Source organism: Budorcas taxicolor, chromosome 11 (genome assembly GCF_023091745.1).
Source record: "Budorcas taxicolor isolate Tak-1 chromosome 11, Takin1.1, whole genome shotgun sequence".
NCBI lineage: Eukaryota > Metazoa > Chordata > Mammalia > Artiodactyla > Bovidae > Budorcas > Budorcas taxicolor.
Window position 1 is genome coordinate 54,428,586 of NC_068920.1, and position 23,432 is coordinate 54,452,017.

Consider the following 23,432-nt stretch of genomic DNA (forward strand, 5'->3'; position numbering starts at 1 on the left):
CTCAATCTTTCCCCGGTTTTCCTACGAAATCCAAATGGAACTTTGCTGCATTCCTTATTCAGATCCCTTGCAGGATTAATCTGCTCACATAATGGACCTGTTGTGTATTTCACACACTTTATATTTACCTGAAGATATAGTCTTTAATTTCTTATAAGCTGAGTTTTATTCTTATTTTTGAATAACACAGTTATTAAGTGAGGTATGAAATGAGGCCTCGTCAGGCACCTTAAAAGAACTTATTCCTGTTGCCTGACTTAATTTACTTTTTCCAAAGTCTTCTCTTTCTCGGCTGCCTTCACTGTGAATGTGAGACCTTAGGTTAAAGATATATCAGTTGTAGATGTCTAAATGTCCAGGGTTTAAAATTTTTCCACTTATTTAACCTTTACAAAGAGATATAAAGTGGTGTTCAGTTGCTTATTTTTAATTAAAATAATAACAAAATAATAAATAATAAGCCATAATAAGTAAAGTATTTGGTATTTAAATATCAGTGATGTTCATTTGCTTATTAATGGTACAAATGTGTATGAAGTGAAAGTGAAAGTCACTCAGTCGTGTCCAGCTCTTTGTGATCCTATGGACTATGCAGTCCATGGAATTCTTCATATATAAAAATGTGTTTATTTTTGTATAATTTGACTATCCTAAATTTTAATGAAAAATATATATTAAGTGTGTGTGCATGCATATATGATATATATACATGCACCTAAAATATATTTATCAGTAAAATTAGGCCTGAGGGCAGCAGAGGCAGTGGGCGTTCATCTCATGATTCTCAGAGAACCAGATTCAGTAAACTTGATGATGCTGGCACACCATGGCTCCTCACACTCCAAGAACTCCATTACCAGAGAGACCAAGCGCAAGACTTAACGGGGAGGCATGTGGTGGTAGCAAGGGGTCGGGCACATGATCAGAATATGCTCTATCTACAGGCACTCAAGCTTACTTATTTTTAAATGTAATCCCAGCTAAACATATTCCCCTGTTGGATCCAACTCCTCTAACCATTTCATTTGATGCTGACCAATATCAATACCAAACTGTTTTTCTTCAAGACCTTAAAAGTTGTATTTGTATGAAAAGATATTCTTTGAGTTCCAAGATACAGTTTAAAGGCCAAAGTATTAGAGTCAATTTCAAGGGGGGGAAATAGCATTTGGAATTTATTAAACTTTCCTTTGTTTGGTTTAGAATATTTGAAAGCATGGTTCAGTTACTGGGCTTGCCTAGATTTCCATCACAGAGGACTGATGGAGAGAAGCATAAAAAACTTTCCAGTTTAGCAAAATCCTTACAGGGCCTCAATCTTTACTTTTTAGCCATGCACTTAAAGTATAAAATTCACATCTGCCACCTGGGCCCAGGGCTTTTTTACAGATTACTCTTGTGTTTCAGGTAAATAAGACCCATGACTATGCAAAATTTCCTATGTATCATCTGTTAACTTCTCTTTTCTTATCCGCATTAGAAAGCCATGTTCCTTTACTGGATGACAATGAGTGTCATCTTGAGTTGACTGTAATATGTATTAAAAAACAAATTTCATATTATTATTACTTATATGATTAACAATATAATAATTATAATATTAATGTTACTAATAATATAGCTGATTATGTATTATATTATAATATTATAACTATGTTATGTCATTATTTTATATTACATTTAGTTATAACTTGCTTTCTGTGCAATTTAAAATTGATCCTTACATGGATCTGAAAGATCCAGACCCAGTGTTAAAAAAAGAGAAAAGTAAAAGCCATCATGGAAAGAAGGAATAAAACGAAACAGAAGCATCAGTAACCACAATACCTGTGTCAACTCACATTGGAGATCAATAGTGCTTTCTTCATGAAAGCAGGCTGCTTGCCACTTACCTGATGGGCAAATCATGTGAACACGTGTTTGTATGCAGTAAAGATTTAGGGTTTTTGCATTTGTTTTGTGTTATACTAAATCAAAACAGCTCTAAATCTTCAAAGAATTTTGCAATGAAGCCAATAACTAAAAATTTAAATATGTGAGAAAAAAGACTCTTTTTTTTTTTTTTGAAAATTATTACTTGGAGAACATAGTTAAATGCATGATACTTAGACCTTAGAATACTCTATTTTTTTTTTTAAACTTTGCTTTCAAAAATTTTATTATCTTCCTCTTCAGGCACAGAAACGAACCAAAAATATAAGCACAGACACATTTGTAAAATCCTTAAAATGGCATATTGTTGACTTTTACTTTTGTTTTTGTATAGAACCTTCAGAATATTGAATCAAAACAAGAGATCCTTCACCAACCCAAATACCTGGCAGACTCATGATTCATTAAGAGTCATGGCTCATTAACAATCACCTTTGTTAAAGCAAGTCAACAGAATATCCTTTCCATCATCAAAGAAAATGTTAGGGCAGATTTAATGATCCTGGATCATCAAATATGTTCATGTAAGGTATAGTAATTGGTATGATGTTAGATTTGTTTTTTCTCAAGAAAATATTCAAGTATAAATTTATAGTCATATCTTTTGTGATGCCAGTGTAGAATCACAGAATGATCCTTGAAGCCAAAAATTGTTATTCTAAATTACAGTCTGCATGATATGTTTAATAGTAAATTTGAGTCCATATGAGAGTATTTGGTTGTGTTTCATAATGTAACATTTTAGAGTTAACAGGTTTTTTCCTGATCAATTTTATAAATGCCTATCAACTTGTCAAATATAAAAATGTTAACAAAAAATCCAGTATATTTCTTATTTGTATATTCATTCCCAAATCATCAACCAGATCATTAGCATTGACTTTAAGTTTCTAAATATGCTTGATTAGATGATTAGTTGTAAAAATCATAAGTTGTATTTTTGGATTTTGTAATTTGAATATTGTTGAACTTTTTAACTTGATGTCTTTATGTCATGTTCAAAAAGATATAAAGCAACTACACTGGTTGAAAAAAATCAATGTGCATTTCAATGACATATTTCATTTGTAAATTTAATTTTTTCTATGCTAATTTTTACTGAGCTTCTGCAATATAAAGTAACATGATAATTATTACTTTCTGTATTGTTACTATATTGCTACTTTAGGCCTGACTTGACATCTGAATATAATTATGAACAGAAAATTGTGGAAAAGATATTTGTTAAATTTTTGATACATATGTGCTGTTCAACTGTCTACAATCACATTGTTACCCATTGCTAAGAAAAAACATGAGCTTGTTTTATCTGTAGTGACACAGAGGTTCAAATATTCAAGAACAAGAACATATATTTAGTGATATGCTTACAATTAAAAGTCAAACATTTTCTACCTGCTTGGTAGCATATCTATTCTGTTCACTATACTTCAGGTCATATTGTCTGCTGCTGCTAAGTTGCTGCAGTCGTGTCTGACTCTGTGCGACCCCATAGATGGCAACCCACCAGGCTCCCCAGTCCCTGGGATTCTCCAGGCAAGAACACTGGAGTGGGTTGCCATTTCCTTTTCCAATGCACGAAAGTGAAAAGTGAATGTGAAGTCGCTCAGTTGTGCCTGGCTCTTAGCAACCCCATGGACTGGAGCCCACCAGGCTCCTCTGTCCATAGGATTTTCCAGGCAAGAGTACTGGAGTGGGTTCCCAATGCCTTCTCCATCAAATTGTCTACATTCAATTAAACCTGAAATTAACATTTGGCAGTGTTTAGCTGGAGTAATGGAAAAGCCAGCCTTTACCGTTTCAAACAGTGAAGAATAATATTCAGTGAGTCACAAAACTCCTTCAAAGAGCTCTCCATATTCCAGAGGCTGTTCACTCTCTTAGTTACATCAGTTCAGTTCAGTTGCTCAGCGCTGTCTGACTCTTTGCGACCCCATGAACCACAGCACGCCAGGCCTCCCTGTCCATCACCAACTCCCAGAGTCCACCCAAACCCATGTCCATCGAGTTGATGATGCCATCCAACCATCTCATCCTCTGTCATCCCCTTCTCCTCCTGCCCTTAGTTACATAAGAGAAGATAAACAGTACTTTCCATCTCCCAGTCACTGCCATTTAATGCAGGCTTGCTAAAGCCTGAGAACAGACTGTTCTCCAGAAAACAGAGGGAGGAAATCAAGTTGTTTTTAGAAATATGTTTGTCTTGAATATAGAAGAGTGGGGGATAGAATGTGAAATAATAACTGAGGGTTAAAAAGATTAAGCAATTTCTTGTAGTCTCACAGTGGTAAACAAAAAATTTAGTAATTGAACACCGATAGAGCAGATTTCAGAATCTTTCATCTTAAATCCTAGACTCTACTGCCAGTTTCTCATCCCAGCTGTAATTATGCCACTTTTGCACATAAACAACCAAGAAATAGTTGCTTCAAATAATCTTCTCTGAAGTACTGCATTTATTAATTTACATTACTTGTCTAGTAATTAGATGCTTTTACCTGTAATAAATCCCATGGACAGAAGAGCCTGGCAGGCTGTGGTCCATATGGTCACAAAGAGTCTGACATGATTGGAGTGACTTAGCACACACACACCCCTCTAATACAATGCCTTAAGCAATAAGGAATACATAACAGTTCCTATATCAAGAGTTCCAAAATAGAACATCTCAAGGATCAGTTGATTTAGTGACAAATTCTAGGATTCAAATTTTTCTTTTCCACTCTTTTCATAGTCAATGAATGACTGGCACAGGTCAAGCTTCATAAGAAGATATGGACATCAGTTCAGTTCAGTTGCTCAGTTGTGTCCGACTCTTTGTGACCCCATGGACTGCAACACACCAGGCCTTCCTGTCCATCACCAACTCCTGGAGTTTTCTCAAACTCAAGTCCATCAAATCAGTGATGCCATCCAACCATCTCATTCTCTGTCATCCCCTTCTCCTCCCACCTTCAATCTTTCCCAACATCAGGGTCTTTTCAAATGAGTCAGTTCTTCCCATTCTGTGACCAAAGTATTGGAGTTTCAATTTCAGGATCAGTCCTTCCAATGAATATTAAGGACAGATTTCCTTTAAGATTGACTTGTTTGATCTCCTTTCAGTCCAAGCAACTCTCAAGAGTCTCCTCCAACACCACAGTTCAAAAGCATCAGTTCTTTGGGGCTCAACTTTCTTTATAGTTCAACTCTCACATCCATACATGACTAGTGGAAAAAACCATAGCTTTGACTAAATGGACATTTGTCGGCAAAGTAATGTCTCTGCTTTTTAATATGCTGTCTATGTTGGTCATGGCTTTTCTTCCAAGGAGCGAGCATCTTTTAATTTCATAGCTGCAGTCACCATATGCAGTGATTTGGGAGCCCAAAAAATAAAATCTCTCAATGTTTCCATTGTTTCCCCATCTATTTGCCATGTAGTGATGGGACTGGATGCCATGATCTTAGTTTTCTGATGGTTGAGTTTTAAGCCAACTTTTTCGCTCTCCTCTTTCACTTTTATCACGAGGCTCTTTAGTTCTTCGTTTTTTGCCAAGGGTGGTGTCATCTGCATATCTAAAGTTATCCATATTTCTCCCAGCAATCTTGATTCCAGCTTGTACTTCATCTAGCCAGGTATTTTGCATTATGCACTCTCCATATAAGTTAAATAAGGAAGGTGATGATACACAGCCTTCTCTTACTCCTTTCCCAATTTGGAACCAATCTGTTGTTTCATGTCCAGCTGTCTAACTGTTGCTTCCTGACCTGCATACAGATTTCTCAAGAGGCAGGTCAGGTGTCTGGTATTCCCATCTCTTTAAGAATATTACACAGTTTATTGTGATCCACATACCCAAAGTCTTTTGCATAGTCAATAAAGCAGAAATAGATGTTTCTCTGGAACTCTCTTGCTTTTTTGATGATCCCATAGATGTTGGCAAATTGATCTCTGGTTCCTCTGCCTTTTCTAAGTCCAGCTTGAACATCTGGAATTTCACCGTTCATGTACTGCTGAAACCTGGCTTGGAAAATTTTGAGCATTACTTTACTAGCGTGTGAGATGAGTGTTATTGTGGGGTAGTTTGAACATTCTTTGCCATTGCCTTTCCTTGGGATTGAATGAAAATTGACCTTTTCCAGTCCTGTGGCCACTGCTGAGTTTTCCAAATTTGCTGGCATATTGACTGCAGCACTTTCACAGCATCATCTTCTGGGATTTGAAATAGCTCCACTGGAATTCCATTACCTCCACTAGATTTGTTTGGAGTGATGTTTCCTAAGGCCCACTTGACTTCACATTCCAGGATGTCTGGCTCTAGGTGAGTGATCACACTATCATGGTTATTTGGATCATGAAGATCTTTTTTGTACAGTTCTTCTGTGTATTCTTGCCACCTCTTCTTAATATCTTCTGCTTCTGTTAGGTCCCTACCATTTCTGTCCTTTATTGAGCCCACCTTTGCATGAAATGCTCCCTTGGTATCTCTAATTTTCTTGAAGAGATCTCTAGTCTTTCCCATTCTATTATTTTCCTCTATTTCTTTGCATTGACTGCTGAGGAAGGCTTTCTTATCTCTCCTTGTTATTCTTTGGAACTTTGGATTCAAATGGATATATCTTTCCTTTTTTCATTTACCTTTCACTTCTCTTATTTTCATAGCTGTTTGTAAGGCCTCCTCAGACAACCATTTTGCCTTTTTGCATTGCTTTTTCTTTGGGATGGTCTTGATCACTGCCTCCTGTACAATGTCATGAACCTCCATCCATAGTTCTTTAGGCACTCTTTTTATCAGATCTAATCCTTTGAATCTATTTGTCACTTTCACTGTATAACCATAAGGGATTTGATTTAGGTCATATCTGAATGGTGTCGTGGTTTTCCCTACTTTCTTCAATTTAAGTCTGAATTTGGCAAAAAAGAGTTCATGATCTGACTCACAGTAAGCCCTGTCTTGTTTTTGCTGACTGTATAGAGCCTCTCCATCTTTGACTGCAAAGAATATAATAAATATGATTTCTGTGTTGACCATCTGGTGATGTCCATGTGTAGAGTCATCTCTTGTGTTGTTTGAAGAGGGTTTGTTATGACCACCGTGTTCTCTTGGAAAAACTCTGTTAGTCTTTGACGTGCTTTGTTTTGTACTCCAAGGCCAAATTTGCCTGTTACTCCAGGTATCTCTTGACTTCCTACTTTTGCATTCCAATCCCCTATAATGAAAAGGACATCTTTGGGGGGGTGTTAGTTCTAGAAGGTCTTGTATGTCTTCATAGAACTATTCAACTTCAGCTTCTTCAGCATTACTGGTCAGGGGATAGACTTGGATTACTGTGATATTGAATGGTTTGCCTTGGAAATAAACAAGATCATTCTGTCATCTTTGAGATTGCATCCAGGTACTGCATTTTGGACTCTTTTGTTTACTATGATGGCTACTCCATTTCTACTAAGGGATTCTTGCCCACAGTAGTAGATATAATGGTCATCTGAGTTGAATTCACCCATTCCAGTCCATTTTAGTTCACTGATTTGTAAAATGTCAACATTCACTCTTGCCATCTCCTGTTTGACCACTTCCAATTTGCCTTGATTCATGGACCTAACATTCCAGGTTCCTATGTAATATTGCTTTTTACAGCATCAGACTTTACTTCCATCACCAGTCACATCCACAACTGGGTGTTGTTTTTTCCTTTTGGCTCCATCTCTTCATTCTTTCTGGAGTTATTTCTCCACTGATCTCCAGTAGCATATTGGGCACCTACTGACCTCTTGAGTTCATCTTTCATTGTGATATCTTTTTGCCTTTTTCATACTGTTCATGGTGTTCTCAAGGCAAGAATACTGAGGTGGTTTGCCATTCCCTTCTCCAGTGGGCCATGTTTTGTCAGAACTCTCCACCATGACCCATCTGTCTTGGGTAGCCCTACTTGTCATGGCTCATAGTTTCACTGAGTTAGACAAGGCTTTGGTCCATGTGATCAGATTGGTTAGTTTTCTGTGATTGTGGTTTTCATTCTGTCTACCCTCTGATGGAGAAGGATAAGTGTTTTATGGAAGCTTCCTGACTGAGGGGGAAACTTATATGGACATACAGGAATTTAAATTGCCAGAATTGACTTAGTCTAATAAGAACTGATCTGGTCCCATCACTTCATGGGAAATAGATGCGGAAACAGTGGAAACCGTGCCAGTTCAGTTCAGTTCAGTTCAGTCACTCAGTTGTGTCTGACTCTTTGCATGTCAGACTTTATTTTTTTGGGCTCCAGAATCACTGCAGATGATGACTGCAGCCATGAAATTAAAAGATGCTTACTCCTTGGAAGAAAAGTTTTGACCAACCTAGATAGCATATTCAAAAGCAGAGACATTACTTTGCCAACTAAGGTCCATCTAGTCAAGGCTATGGTTTTTCCTGTGGTCATGTATGGATGTGAGAGTTGGACTGTGAAGAAGGCTGAGTGCTGAAGAGTTGATGCTTTTGAACTGTGGTGTTGGAGAAGACTCTTGAGAGTCCCTTGGACTGCAAGGACATCCAACCAGTCCATTCTGAAGGAGATCAGCCCTGGAATTTCTTTGAAAGGAATGATGCTAAAGCTGAAACTCCAATACTTTGGCCACCTTATGTGAAGAGTTGACTCATTGGAAAAGACTCTGATGCTGGAAGGGCCTGGGGGCAAGAGGAGAAGGGGACAACAGAGGATGAGATGGCTGGATGGCATCACTGACTCGATGGACGTGACTCAGTGAACTCCAGGAGTTGGTGATGGATAGGGAGGCCTGGCGTGCTGCAATTCATGGAGTCGGACATGACTGAGCGACTGAACTGAACTGAATAAGAACTGACCCTGAATCATCCGAGGAAAGGCTGAATTCCCATGTAAAATCAGAGTTCTATTTAGCAAGGATGAAGAGGATAGGAAGCTTCGGTAGGCAGCCAGCAGTTTTATTTTTATTTGTTTTTAATTGGAAGATAATTGCTTTGCAATGTCGTGTTGGGTCTGCCATATAACAATGGGCATCAGCCACAAGTACACTTATATCCCCTTCCTCATGAACCTCCAGAATTGATGCTTTCGAAATGTGGTTTTGGAGAAGACTCTTGAGAGTCCCTTGGACTGCAAGGAGATCCAACTAGTCCATTCTAAAGGAGATCAGTCCTGGGTGTTCATTGGAAGGACTGATGCTAAAGCTGAAACTCCAATACTTTGACCACCTCATGCGAAGAGTTGATTCACTGGAAAAGACCCTGATGCTGGGAGGGATTGGGGGCAGCAGGAGAAGGAGACAACAGAGGATAAGATGGCTGGATGGCATCACTGACTTGACGGACATGAGTTTGCATAAACTCTGGGAGTTGGTGATAGACAGGGAGGCCTGGTGTGCTGTGATTCATGGGGTTGCAAAGAGTCGGACATGACTCAGCAACAAACTGCACTGAATAGGAAAACAGAATTTGTTAATGGCCCTAGTATCTCAATAGTAGAGATCTTCCTCTATTTGAAGATCCATTTTGAGGGATTTGGAAGAGCAAAATGGTTGATGGACACATAAAGAGTTATTTAGCATTTCCATGTTTGTTCTGAACACTGGTAGAATGTGGAGGGGGGTGCAGAGGGGAGCGAGAATAAGGAGTGAGCAGCACTCAGCCCTGTGGGCAGGAATATTGAAATGCACAAGGATAGCTCATCGTAAGAATTATAAGGTATATTCCACCCATGATGGTAGTCCTTAAAGCAAACAGCTAGATAATAAAGGAAATATCATTTTACACATTCATCTGGTTGTCCTACAAATACTGTAAATTTCTTTCATCACAGTTATTAATCCTTGCCCATCTTTTTTTCCTCCTCTCCTGCTGTCATTTTTTCCCCTCTGATTTTATAAGTTTTATAAAGGCCATGAGGAAAACAACTTTAGGAAAGGAAAAATCAGCCACAGAATACTGTAAGGGCTAAGAAATAGGCACTGCCCATTAAAACACTTAGATCCATTCTTTCAGTCATTTCAAATGCACTTCAAATGAAGTAACTTACAAAGTAAAATAAATGCATTGCTTATCTCATAAGGTGATATCCCCTCACACCTGTTAGAATGGCCATCATCAAAAAGACAAGAGATGGGTGTTGGAGAGGATGTGGAATAACGGGAATCCTTGTGCACCATTGGTGGGAATACAAATTGAGCCACTATGGCAAACAGTGGTTCCTCAAAAAAAAAAAGGAAAAAATAGAACTATTATATGACCCAGGAATTCCACTTCTGGGTGTATACCCAAAAAACATGAAACCAGCATCTTGAAAATATATCTGTACCCCCATGTTGATTACAGCATTACCACAATAGCCAAAACACGGAAGCAGGCCTAGTGTCCATCTACGGATGGTGCGCAAAGAAGATACACACACACAGGAATATTATTAAGCCATAAGAAAAGGAGAATCGTGTCATTTGCAACAACATGGATGGAACTTGAGGGCATTGTGCTAACTGAAACATCAGACAAAGAAAAACTCTGTATGTTCTCAGTTATGTGGAATCTAAAAAACAGCTGAGCTCATTGAAACAGAGAATAGAGTGGTGGTTTCCAGGGGCTAGAGTCTGGAGGAAATGAAGAGATGCTGGTCAAAGGGACACAGTTCTAGTTATGAGATTAATATATTCTGGGCACACAGTTAATGATATTATATTTTATACGTGGAACTTCATAGGAGAGTAGATGAAAAGAAATGTTAATTATGTGAGGTAACAAAAGTGCTGACTAACCATGGTGTAGTAACCATTTCTCAGTATATAATTGTATCAAATCATAATAATAATCAAACCTCTTAAATTTACCCAATGTTTTATGTCATTTATATCTCAATAAAGCTAGGGGAAAGTAATTAATCTTGATTTCCAATCATATCCAAACATAGATTCTACATGTTTGAATCTTTGAATCATTCAGTATGAAAGAAGGGAAAGTAGAGAGAACTACTGGCAAATAATTTATAATTTTATATAAATATTCAGAAAATTGGTAAGAAGAGCTGGAAATTGGTTATGGGTCTACCAAATCTATGGACTAAGCATTAAGCTGTGAGAGCATCATTAGTGTGGGTATCTGATATAATGCATGTAATCCATGTTTACACAGGCAACACTTGGAGAAGTTGGCTTTTGCCACTTGCATATCAGCTTATCCATCTTCTTTGAGAGACAGGGAGGCAAATATATACAAAGAATTAAAAAAAATTTAATAAATATTTTATGGGTAAGGAAACTGTTGTATAAGAGAACATTTTCATCTTCTGTTGCCCTATGTTTCTTGGGGATATTCTTCATTATTAAGACTCTAAATTCATGATAGTGGCAGCTCTAATCTTTTAATTGATGACCGACTTCACATAGGAGTATATGAAACAGTTCTGAGTAATTTAATCTAAACAACTTACAAAATGGTAAAGCAGCCAAGCATTATACTGTTGCCTTACAACATATATGCAACATGTATGTAAAGTGAAAGTTTCTCAGTCATGTCTGACTCTTTGCCACCCCTTGGAATTCTCCAGGCCAGAATACTGGAGTGGGTAGCTATTCCCATCTCCAGAGGAAGTTCCCAACCCAGGGATTGAACCCAGGTCTATCCTCATTGCAGGCAGATTCATTACCAACTGAGCCTCAAGGGAAGCCCAAGAATACTGGAGTGGGTAGCCTATCCCTCCTCCAGCCGATCTCCCCAACCCAGGAATCGAACCAGGGTCTCCTGCATTACGCAAATTCTTTACCAACTGAGCTATCAGGGAAGCCCTGATACACACTTGATACATATCTGATACATATCAGTTCAGTTCAGTTGCTCAGTCGCAGCCGACTCTTTACAACCCCATGAACTGCAGTACGCCAGGCCTCCCTGTCCGTCACCAACTGCTGGAGTTTACCCAAACCCATGTCCATTGAGCTGGTGATGCCATCCAACCATCTCATCCTCTGTTGTCCCCTTTTCCTCCTGCCCTCAATCATTCCCAGCACAAGGGCTTTTTTAAATGAGTCAGTTATTCACATCAGGTGGGCAAAGTATTAGAGTTTCAGCTTCAACATCAGTCCTTCCAATGAACACCCAGGACTGATCTCCTTTAGGATGGACTGGTTAGATCTCCTTGCAGTCCAAAGGACTCTCAAGAGTCTTCTCCAACACCACAGTTCAAAAGCATCAATTCTTCGGTGCTCAGCTTTCTTTATATTCCAACTCTCACATCCATACATGACTATTGGAAAAACCATGGCCTTTACTAGACAGACCTTTTGTTGACAAAGTAATGTCTCTGCTTTTTAATATGCTATCTAGGTTGGTCATAAGTTTCCTTCCAAGGAGTAAGCATTTTTAAATACATATCAGGGCTTCCCTAATATCAGGAAACATGTACGTAAAGGTAATGGATATTTGTATTTATCTGGTCTGCTTTCAGAAGATTCTGTTCCCTCCCAGGATGGGAAACATCTTTCCAAGAAAGACACCAAAATACTTATTCAGATGAACTTGGTCCTCTTGGAAAACAAGTCAGATATTTTAACTTGGAATTCCCAGTTGGAGGACATCTCACCTGTCTCTCTCCTCTTCCTTCCCAGGAGGGTACATCTATGAATGGAGCGCGCTCTGAGGCATGAGTGTTGCCTTCTGTACTTTCTCTGGTCTCCGCTGTGAGGCGCTGTTCTGTCTCGTCTCTGGCCACGTTGCGGAGTCTTCTGGGATGACCTGTCCACACTGCTACTTCGGGCGCCGTGGTTCCTTGTTAAGGCTTCCAGTTTTGGAGGCTTCCATATATGGTGGTTTTCTTCCTCTAAATCTGGGCCTCATCTTGCTCCCTAGAGAGGATCTCCACACCCCTTCCTTCCTCTGGAGAGCCAAAGGGCCAGCCACTCTCTCTGCACATGGCTATATTATGTGCTATTTTGTTGAAGCGAACATCAAATCTCTCCTTCAGTCATAGCTTCCATCCCGCTGGAGTTACAGTGCCATAACATTTTGGTAATATGATTAATGCACAGTTTTGTTGATAGGAAAGAAGTGAGGCCTCTTATGCTGGGATTTTCCCCAAACTTATATGGATGTAAGCACTGTTCCTCATTTTTGCCCTGGTCCCAAACCCCCAGGGAGATCCATTATAGATGCTGTTGGGTGGTGACTGAGCAGGGGGCAGTGGTCAAGAAGGAGACAGGAGAAGATGCCAAAACTGAAACTCCTGCCTCTACCTTTTTCTTCCCTCCATCTCTCCAAGGTCACCATCTAAAGTAGACTTTTCTCCCCCCATATCCTCCATTTATTTTTCACTATAACTTTTAATGCAGCTTTATGACTCAGATCTACCAGAATTAGATCATGATAACACAAAGACATTTTTAACATTTAGAAAACACTACTCTCTTCACAAACCCTGGCTTTCAATGTCATTATTCCTTTAAGTGCTTGAAAAGGCTAGACTTTAAGCTCCAGCTGAACAATGACTCCTTTGTTCTAAGGCTCTACCCAGTCTTTTACAGGAGTAATGGATACTTGTTGCTTGGCTTTGGAGCTGTAGAGAACCACGATTCAAGGAAAAAGAAAAAAAAGAAAAAAGTGATGACTTAAGATATTCCACTATGTTCCTATTACAGATATACAATGGTTCAACTAAAAACTATAGTTATTAGAGAGGAAACCAGGACAAGGGAAATGGGAGGAAAAGAAATGAGGTGATGAGAAGAAATGAGAAGAGAAAAGGGGAAAAAAAGCAACAACAATTGCCAGCGGATTTGACAGATCGGCCTTGTTTCCCTCTTGTCCCAGTTTTCTGAATTATCTCCCCTTTTGCAGGCAGCAGACCAGAGAGCGCATGGTAAGCGGAGAGAACCCTGGATATAAAACGACCCGAGAGACATTGTTTGCAGACCTATTCGGATTAGGGATTTGGAGGTTGTAGTTGCTTCACTATAATTTTATAGGTCATTATAGTTATCTTCATCAGAAGTCAATCAGAGAAGACCCCAAATCAAACAGTTTCCCCATACTGGATTTAATTTGTTGGTTAAATGTAATCCTTTTTGTTAAAATCCATGAGGCATATTTGAGATTTCTGACTAGAAATCATTTGATTCCACTGAGGAACAGATGTTTGTTTATATAATGGACACAGAAACGGGTATCTAAATACATTTGTCTTTATGATACAGCTGCTAGAAAGTCAGAGTTTCCTTTGCACCTAACAGTTAGAAAGTTTCCCTCTGTACAGACTCCTATTATATTTTTATTTTCTAGTGAACATTTGAATTTGCCTCATTATCTGTCTTATTTGTAATAATACTCTGTGCAATAAGTGTCTCAAACAGGATAGGCTGGGTTAATCCTACAGTAACAAGCAGTCATGATATGTCAGTGGATTATAATGACAAGGTTTATTTCTTGCTCACATGAAAAGCTCATTACCATGAGCTGTCAGGAAGCTCTAAATTTGTTCTGTTGACTTCACAGAGACAGTCAGGCTAAAAAAGCCACTTTTCTCTGAACTGTTACCAGAGGTAAATTAGAGATTACGACAAAGTACATGTTGGATCTTAAAACCTCCATCTAGGATGTGTGTGCACGCATGCTCAGTCACGTCCGACTCTGCACGACCCTTATGGACTGTAGCCGGCAAGGCTCCTCTGTCCATGGGATTATCCAGGCTAGAGTTCTGGAGTGGGTTGCCATGCCCTTCTCCAGGGGATCTTCCTGACCCAGACATTGAACCTGGGTCTCCTGTATTGCAGGCAGTTTCTTTACCACTGAGCCATCAGGAAAGCCCATAAAAAGCCTATAAGGAGCTAAATGATCCATATTATCACCCTGATGTTAAGAAAATCCAATTTAATGGTAACACAGTTTCCTCCAACCTTGTCTGGGGAACCAACCGCCAATTGGTCAAAGTAGTTGCAGATGAGCTAATAGTCTTCTGTCATTGGTAGCTAATTAGCCTGCAGCCTGGGAGCACTTATCAATAGGTGTTCAGAAAACCAATAAAATGAGGGGTCAACTGGGGTAGCTGAAAAAGGTCCAACCAGATTCTCAAAATATAAAAATAATGTACCTGAAGATAAGTTATATGTATGAAAACCAAAGGGAGAATCAAGGTGAAACCTGTTCATTATCTTTGTATTTTTTGAGATGTCATCTTTCATATATGAAATAAAATCTAGCACTGTGATAACGAGATTAAATCATGGGCCTCCTAATGAGCAGATCACTAACTACTGTGCTTTCCCACCTTAAAACCCTTCTTGGTTTGTTGAATGGGTAGCATTATGGTTTTCTGGAAGCCATTTCTTTTTGCGTACAAAATTATTCTTGCTTTCCCATTGTAACTCTCCACTATGGTTTCTTCTTTTTAAAAGTTTTTATTTTATATTGGAGTATAGCTGATTAACAATGTTGTGATATTTTCAGATAGACAGAAAAGGGACTAAACCATACATATACATGTATCCATTCTCCTCCAAACCCCCCTCCCATCCAGGCTGCCACATAACTTTGAGCAGAGTTCCCTGTGCTATAAAGTAAAAAGTGCTAGTTGCTCAGTTGTGTCCAACTCTTTGCGACCACATCGACTGCAGCACACCAGGCTCCTCTCTCCTTGGAACTCTGCAGGCAAGAATACTGGAATGGGCTGCCATTCCCTTCTCCAGGGGATCTTCCCAACCCAGGGATCAAACCCTGGTCTCCTGCATTGCAGGCAGCTTCTTTACCGTCGAAGCCACCAGGAAAGCTGTGCTATACAGTAGGATCTTATTGATTATCCATCTTAAATACAGCAGCGTGTACATGTCCATCCCAGACTCTAACTATCCCGTCCCCCCTGGTAATAACCATAAATTCATTCTCTAAGTATGTGATTCTGTTTTGTAAATAAGTTCATTTGTATCCACTGTGATTTATGACCTCTTGAGAGCATATGAAGGCATTATTAATTCAAGAAATATTGAGAGTATTTTACACCAGTTCTTGCAGTGGACTTGGATGCACCAGCCAAGGGTTGAAAGTCAAGTGGGGTGATTTAGACTAAATAATAATGAACATCAGTCATGGAAGCATTAAAACATTTTGGCAGCATATCCCTTTATATCTCTTTACATAGTATCCTGAATTTAACAGGAAAACAACATGCAGATGTATTCACGTCTTTACCATCAACTGACTGGTTGTATCTCCCCAAGAGGCATATGCTGGAACCCTAACCTCCAATGTGGTGGTATTTGGGGGAATGCCTTTGGGAGGTAATTTAGGTCACGAAAGTAGAGTCCTTACGTGTGGCTAGTATCCTTATAAAAGAGACCCGAGGGATCCCTAGCTAGGACTTTGGTGTTGGAGAAGACTCTTGAGAGTCCCTTGCAAGGAGATCAAACCAGTCCACCCTAAAGGATATCAACCATGAATACTCCTTGGAAGGGCTGATGCTGAAGCTGAAGCTCCAATACTTTGGCCACATGATGTGAAGAGCCGATTCACTGGAAAAGACTCTGATGCTGGGGAAGATTGAGGGCAAGAGGAGAAGGGGACAGAGGATTATGGTTAGATGACATCACTGACTCAATGGACATGAGTTTGAACAGATTCAGGGAGATGGTGAAAGAACAGGGAAGCCTGGCGTGATGCCGTCCATGCAGTTCTCAGTTGGATACGACTTGGCAGCTGAACAATGGGAGGACAGGGCAAGAAGCCTGGGGGTTCTCACCAGAATCCAAATGCATCAGCACTCACATCTCACACTTTCAGCCTCCAGATCTGTGAGAAATAAATTTCTGTTCCTTATACAACCCTTAGTCTATGGTACTTTGTTAACAGCTTCCCAAACTAAGATCTATTATAATTAAGTCATAGTATATAACAGAATGTAGGCACTTGGAGTCTTGATGTTATCTATTCATGCCCAGGCAATTACATAGCGGGGATTTGGAAGTATTTTTTATCAGAATTAAAAACCTATATCTTGAATCTGACTATCTTTGAAGTCTTAAAATTTAAACAAATTTCCTCATGAAATTTAAAAAGAATTATATTTAGCACTTAATAGATTACACATCAACATTCAAAAATGACTTCACCTGTACTTACAAATAAACAGTAATGTAGAAAAACATCTTCTGTTAAACTTTCTTCTACTTCTTAAGAGAACTAAAATTGTGTTACTAATAGACTTCTGTTAAAGTCTCGGAAAATAAATAGGACTATAAATTTAAGTTTACTATAATAAAAAACCTTACCTTTTCTGGTTTCCAGAATATATAACCATACATTATGTCCATCCTTGAATATCTTGAAGCATACATACTATGAAGCTTAGCATAAAAGGAACAGACACTCAAACAGGTGGATAACATAATTTTCATTTTCCTAATGTATACCAGAGTCTAAATTGCGCCTTGCCTTCATTTGTAACCCAACCATTCAGTTTATGGTAAATTGACTTGATGGGAAGTTTATCTTAAGACTTATGTAATCTTCGCCCCTTGTGTATCATGATATTTGGGGGAATATATTTTCTGGGAATAACATATGGTGGAACAATCTTTCAGGTTACCTGTTGTGACCCTGAGTTTGCCTTATGGAGGAAAAATATGCTTCCAATTAAAACTGTCCTATGGGGATGCTATTCTTTATGAATTCAGAGTGAAGAATAGCTAAGGACTCTGGTCTGTGTCTGACAGCTGGTGCAAAGCACCTTGAATCAATAAAACTCTTATTAATTCCATTCTCAGCCCTTACTATTGGTTCACCTTGACATGATTCCATTCTACAAAGGACTGTAGATTTGAAAACCTCTAATACAGCTCAGTGTCCAGAATAAGACCAGTATTCCTGAAAAAGACCTACATACTGACAAAAATAACATCATATAAATAAAGAACAACAGCAGTTTATGGACACTGTTTTAGGTGGTTTGAGGGTCACAGACACATTTAAAGACACATTTCATTTCTCTAAATGATGTTTCTAGAAAACAAGGCACAGAACTTTAACTGTAAACCAGGGCTGATAAGAAGTTCTTCTTCTCAAATACATAAATTCACTTTGTGTCAGATGATTCAACTATTCTTAATCTCCTAGGGTGAACCCTGCATAATGCTAAGCCTACTAAACATTCCTCAGAGTCAATTAAATGCTAAGTATAAAATATTTTCTTTCTTGCTATTCTCCAAGCATAGTCTTTCAGATTCCTCTGTATTTAGTGCATCACCCAGTGCAAAGCAGGACAACAACAAAGTCATGTTGAATTTTCACCTTTTAGCCTTCACGCTGCTGCTGCTGCCAAGTCTCTTCAGTCGTGTCTGACTCTTTGTGGCCCCACGGACTAGCCCACCAGGCTGCTCTGTCCATGGGATTCTCCAGGCAAGAACACTGGAGTGGGCGGCCATTCCCGTCCCCAGGGGATCTTCCCTCCCGAGGGACTGGACCTGCCTCTCACGTCTCCTGCACGGGCAGGCAGGTTCTTTACCACTGATGCCACCTGGGAAGCCCCTCTAGATTGTCACTGTACCCTATTTGTTTCCTGGGTCAGATTTTACCATTTTACCCTCTGATTCACAGAGACAGTATCCAGATCCAAAGAGACAACCATTTTTCTCTTGCATTAGTTACTTCAGCCCCTCACTTCCAGGAGAAGATCAAGTCACAGGCAATAATGGGAGAGGAGTTGACCATTCACCTCCTTCTCACATTACAAGAATATCAAGGTAATTAAATTAAAAAACATGATTCTCATTCCAAATATTCCTTAACAGGAAGAAAATAGGGAGGAGGAAAGATACCTCCTCTCTTTGTTTTTTTTTTTTTAATAAATTTATTTAAATTGGAAATTAATTACTTTACAATATTGTATTGGTTTTGCCATACATCAACATGTATCCGCCACAGGTATACATGTGTTCCCTACACTGAAACCAAGCACCACCCAAGGGCCAACAAGTTCCAGAGCAAATTCTTTGTTTTTAATATATATATATCTATTTAGAGCTAAGGAATTGACTATTGTTTGAGGAACCTTTATTGGAATAATGACATATCACAAGGTAAAATTAATTCCTATTGAGCAACTTAGTTCTTTTAAAATCTCTGCCTTCTTTTTACCAAATAAATACAGAGACGCAAGGAGTGACCGCTACATCTTATTACTGAGCACCTCTGTGTAGAAGAAGTTGGAGGCTCTAAACATAACTCCCAAGTATCTGCCCTGATGGCTCAGTTGGTAAAGAATCTGCCTGCAATGAGGAGACACTGGTTCAATTCCTGGGTCGGGAAGATCTGCTGGAGAAGGGATAGGCTACCTACCACTCCAGTATCCTTGGGCTTCCCCTGTGGCTCAGTTGGTAAAGAATCCACCTGCAATGTGGGAGACCTGGGTTTGATCCCTGGGTTGGGAAGATCCCCTGGAGAAGGGAATGGTTACCCACTCCAGAATTCTGGCCTGGAGAATCCACAGTCCATGGGGTCACAGAGAGTTGGACACAACTAAGCAACTTCCACTTTCACTTTCATCTGCCCAGCTGAATTCCTACATATTATAATTTCACATAGAGGATCTTTCTGAGAGGATCAAGAAAGATGTTCAGGCAGGTTTGACATGGCTTGTGGAAGGAAGGGGTGAATGGCCTTGAGCTTTACTGTGCTAGAGAGTGGCATAATATAAAAACTGAATGTGATTATACATTAACAAAATTTAGTTTTTTAATATGGAAGAGATTCAATGTTATTCCAGCTTTGAAATTACAATGTCATTGACACCAATGCATGACTTTCCCAAACTACAAATCTGGAGGACCACCTTGCCTGGACATAATGTGTAGTAATGGTGGACACTTCTACAGAATGCCAGTGGGTCCAGGGAAGAGCCTCCAGTCACCAGAGTGGTATAAGGCCAGGATGAAGAAGCAGACTGAAAGCCTAGCAGTGTGCTGGACACCGTCCTTCCCGTGAGTGTACAGACCCCTTGCAGAAACACATCCGCCCCCACTCACGCTCCTAACGCGCATCATCACATCATTTTCCCTCCTTTCTCACTGCCCACAGGTCTAGCCTGCGCCCCACTGCTCCTCCACATCTGCGAAGATCTTGAGCTGATAAACTTAAGATATACTGTTTTTTCAAAAAGAAGTCCACAGATAACATTTTTTTTTTCCTTTGTAAAAATGTAACAGATATATAAGTGTGCAGGCTGCTGTAAGAAAAATTCAGAGCTGCTGTAAGATCCCCAGCATGTATTCATTTTATAACTGGAAGCTTGAACTCTGACCAACATCTAACCTATTGCACTATTCTCAGTCCCTGGTAACCACCATTCTATTATGGTGATTATGGTTAATAATAATGTATTATATGCTTGAATCTTCTAAGAGAGTAGATTGGAAATGTTTTCATAACAAAAGGTAATGGCAATTCTGTGACATGGTGGAGCTGTTAACTAACACTACAGCGGTAAACATTTTGTACTATATCAGTGCATCAAACTGTTTCATTGTACAATGCACCCTTTACATGGAACAGAATACACGTTGAAGCTGAAAGAAAAGAAAGCAAGCTATGAAAGATAAGTGATTTTAAATATAAATGCACCTGGAACTAAACTTACAAAACTATGACTAAGGTCGTCATCTCATCCATCAATTCCATAAAAAAAGGTTTTAATGAAATGCACTAATATGTGGCTGCCATGTGTATGTGTGTGCACATATGTATATAAATCAGTTGTTCTTGAAAGCTTACCAAAAAAAATTGGATTTTTAAATTTTTAGCAAATGAATTTTAAAAAGAAAACTACTGGGGTTCTTGCTGGAAGATTTTTAGACTAAGTAACATACTGTGTTAGAGTGAGAAGACAGGATGTTTATGGGGACATACATTGTTTTTAACCAAAACAAATATAATAATGGAAATATTTCTAAAGAAACTATTTTCAAAAATCAAGAGAGAAACAAAGGAAGGAAGGGAAGGAGGAAGGCAGAGAGAAAGAAAGAAGGAAGGAAAGAAAGAGGGGACGGGAGGAAGGAAGAAAGAGGGAGAGAAACAAACAAACAAATAGAGAAACAAACAAAAAAAGAACCAGGCACCTGTATTTGAATTTCATTGCTTCCTCTCTACTTTTGGAATACACACACATTCAGAATATGAATTTAGTCAGTTGACTCCCAGATGATCCAGTTACATCTGGATGAAGTTCCTGGGGGAGAAAGCAAAGCAGCTAGTGTTTCTCTTCTTTGTGATGCCTCTGGCTTCTCAGAAAGTTTCCAGAATATCCGTCCAACAATCCAATACATTAGCATCATGAGTAGATAGAGGGGCAACTGTGAAAACTTTTGATTGAGAGACAGCTCTTCAAGATTCAACAACCCAGGATAATGGTCCAATTAGCCATGGCATGCTGTTCGTCTACTTTACCAATGACCTTAAAGAATTAGCTGTAGAAATTTCAGATGAAGCAGTTACCAGAATTTTTGTGATATTACCACTCAATTCCTAGAAGTGTATAAGCCCTTCCCTAAGTCACATAAGCTTAATACTACATGGCTCAGGTCAGAGGATGGATGGCTCTCATGGAACAAAAGAATAGTCTTCTTCAAGAAGCTCATGACTTCATAATGGAAGCATATTCTGTAGAGCAAGAAGAAAAGAGAAGACTGCCTAATTTGATAACCCACCAAGAAAACACTCCTATGTGGCAGTAGAGAGCAATCCACTCAGGCAACCACCAGAAGAGTAGGAATAAATGCCTAATATTCATGGAATTTCTGACTTTTGGTGATACAGGATCTGGAGAGTAAGGCTGTTATGAGTTACAGAGTGACTCAGTAAAAGTCTCAGAGTAAGTTCCTATGGGAATTACAGTCCCATGAAATATAGAAAAGTCAGCTCAGAAGCATAGTTCAATGATGCAGTGTAATAAGCCAAGAATGGGGCTTTGGTGCCAATTTAAGATTACATATTTGTGGGGTTTAATGGCGAGTTGTCTCTTTCAGGATCACAACGAGCCCTTTAAGACAATGCATCTTTACATGGAACAGAATACAGGATGACCTTTTATGAGAGCCTTCCGGGGGGTTGAACCACTCATAAGGGAAAAGGAGTTCCACTCCAGGGCAGTGCCATAGAAAGGGGCAATAAAAACGATGATAGTCAGCGAGTACTGACCACTTTCTGGCACTTTGCCAAACACTTATAAGCATTATTTCATGAAGCCCTTCCAATAGCTGTCTAAATAAGGACCATTATCATTCAAGTTTTATACATAAAGGAAGTGAGGTTTGAAGTACAGTTTAAAGGATTTGGTAAATTCACTGAGGTTTCATAGCTGCCGAGTAATAGATCAGATGACGTCAAGGACAACTCACGACAGATGGATGGGCAATAAGTTCAAGATACCTCCTCTCTCCAAGGGCTGAGCATTGAAGTGTTATTTTTAATCTTCATTATAGCAGTCCCTAGTACTCAGTTTAATTTGCTCTTATAATAAGCTTGAGAGATATCACATATAGGAAATTGGTGAGATCTGTCTCCAATCCAAGTATCCTGGAGAAATCCTGATGATGAGCCTGTTAAGCTGGATCTTGCTGAGGAACAACAGTCAAGGGAAGGAAGGTGGCAGGAGACGTGATGTTTGTATTGCATACTTCCCTTCTTCTTGTTTGAAATTAACTCATGTATTTTTATTTTTGCTCCTAACCAACATGTATTAGATAGCTATCACACCAAGCCATAAGAAACTACGAATGTTGCACACAGAAGATCCCCTGCTCTCTTGGAAGATGCATTTTGTTGAGCAAAGAAATGAAATAAATATTAAATATTATATAATGAAAAGGAAAATGCAATACGTTGATGTCATAGAGAGTATCTGAGGCCTTACTGTAGTCTGAGTCATCTGGGGAAACTAAGGAGGTGAAATTTATGCTGCTGGTGCCTGAATGACCAGAAGTCACAAACAGGGAAAGAGCATGACCCCTGACTGGCAGAGAGAATAACCAGGTAAAGCACCTGCAATAGGCCCCAGGCTAACTTGTTCCAGAAGCAGAGAAAAGACAACAGGCTAGGACACAAGACACAAAGGCAAGTGCTACAAGGTACTTTGAATACATGAAGCTTCTGATGCCCATTAGATGCCCAAGAGGAAGTGTTAAACTGGCAAGTGTTTCTCAAATTTTAACAAGCATATGAGTCCTGTAAAGATCTTGTTAAAAATGCAGACAATGGGACTTCCCCAGCAGTCCAGTGCTTCTGCTTCAGGGGGTGCATAGTTGATCTCTGATCAGGCAACTAAGATGCCACATGCCTTATAACCAAAAAAAAAAAAAAGAAAGAAAGAAAGTTCTTGAACTGAATAAAAATGAAAATACATGTCAATTAAAAAAAATTTAATGCAGATGGTGATGCAGTTTGTCTGGAGTGGAGCCCCATAGTCTGAATTTCCCCCCCAAAAAAAATAAACAAAAAAAAACACCCAGGCGATGACAACCTTGCTGACCATGGAAGGGATTT

The 23,432-nt window shown here is 39.2% G+C and overlaps 1 protein-coding gene across 1 annotated transcript in view; it reads left to right on the forward strand.

Moving 5' to 3' along the window:
- The window catches only part of GFRAL (GDNF family receptor alpha like), an 86,753-nt gene extending 72,896 nt beyond the window's left edge, over positions 1-13,857 (forward strand). The window contains exon 9 of the mRNA XM_052648215.1: positions 13,752-13,857. Coding sequence (XP_052504175.1) covers positions 13,752-13,857 — 106 coding nt within the window. The remainder of the gene's footprint in view (positions 1-13,751) is intronic.
- The last annotated feature ends 9,575 nt before the right edge of the window (positions 13,858-23,432 follow it).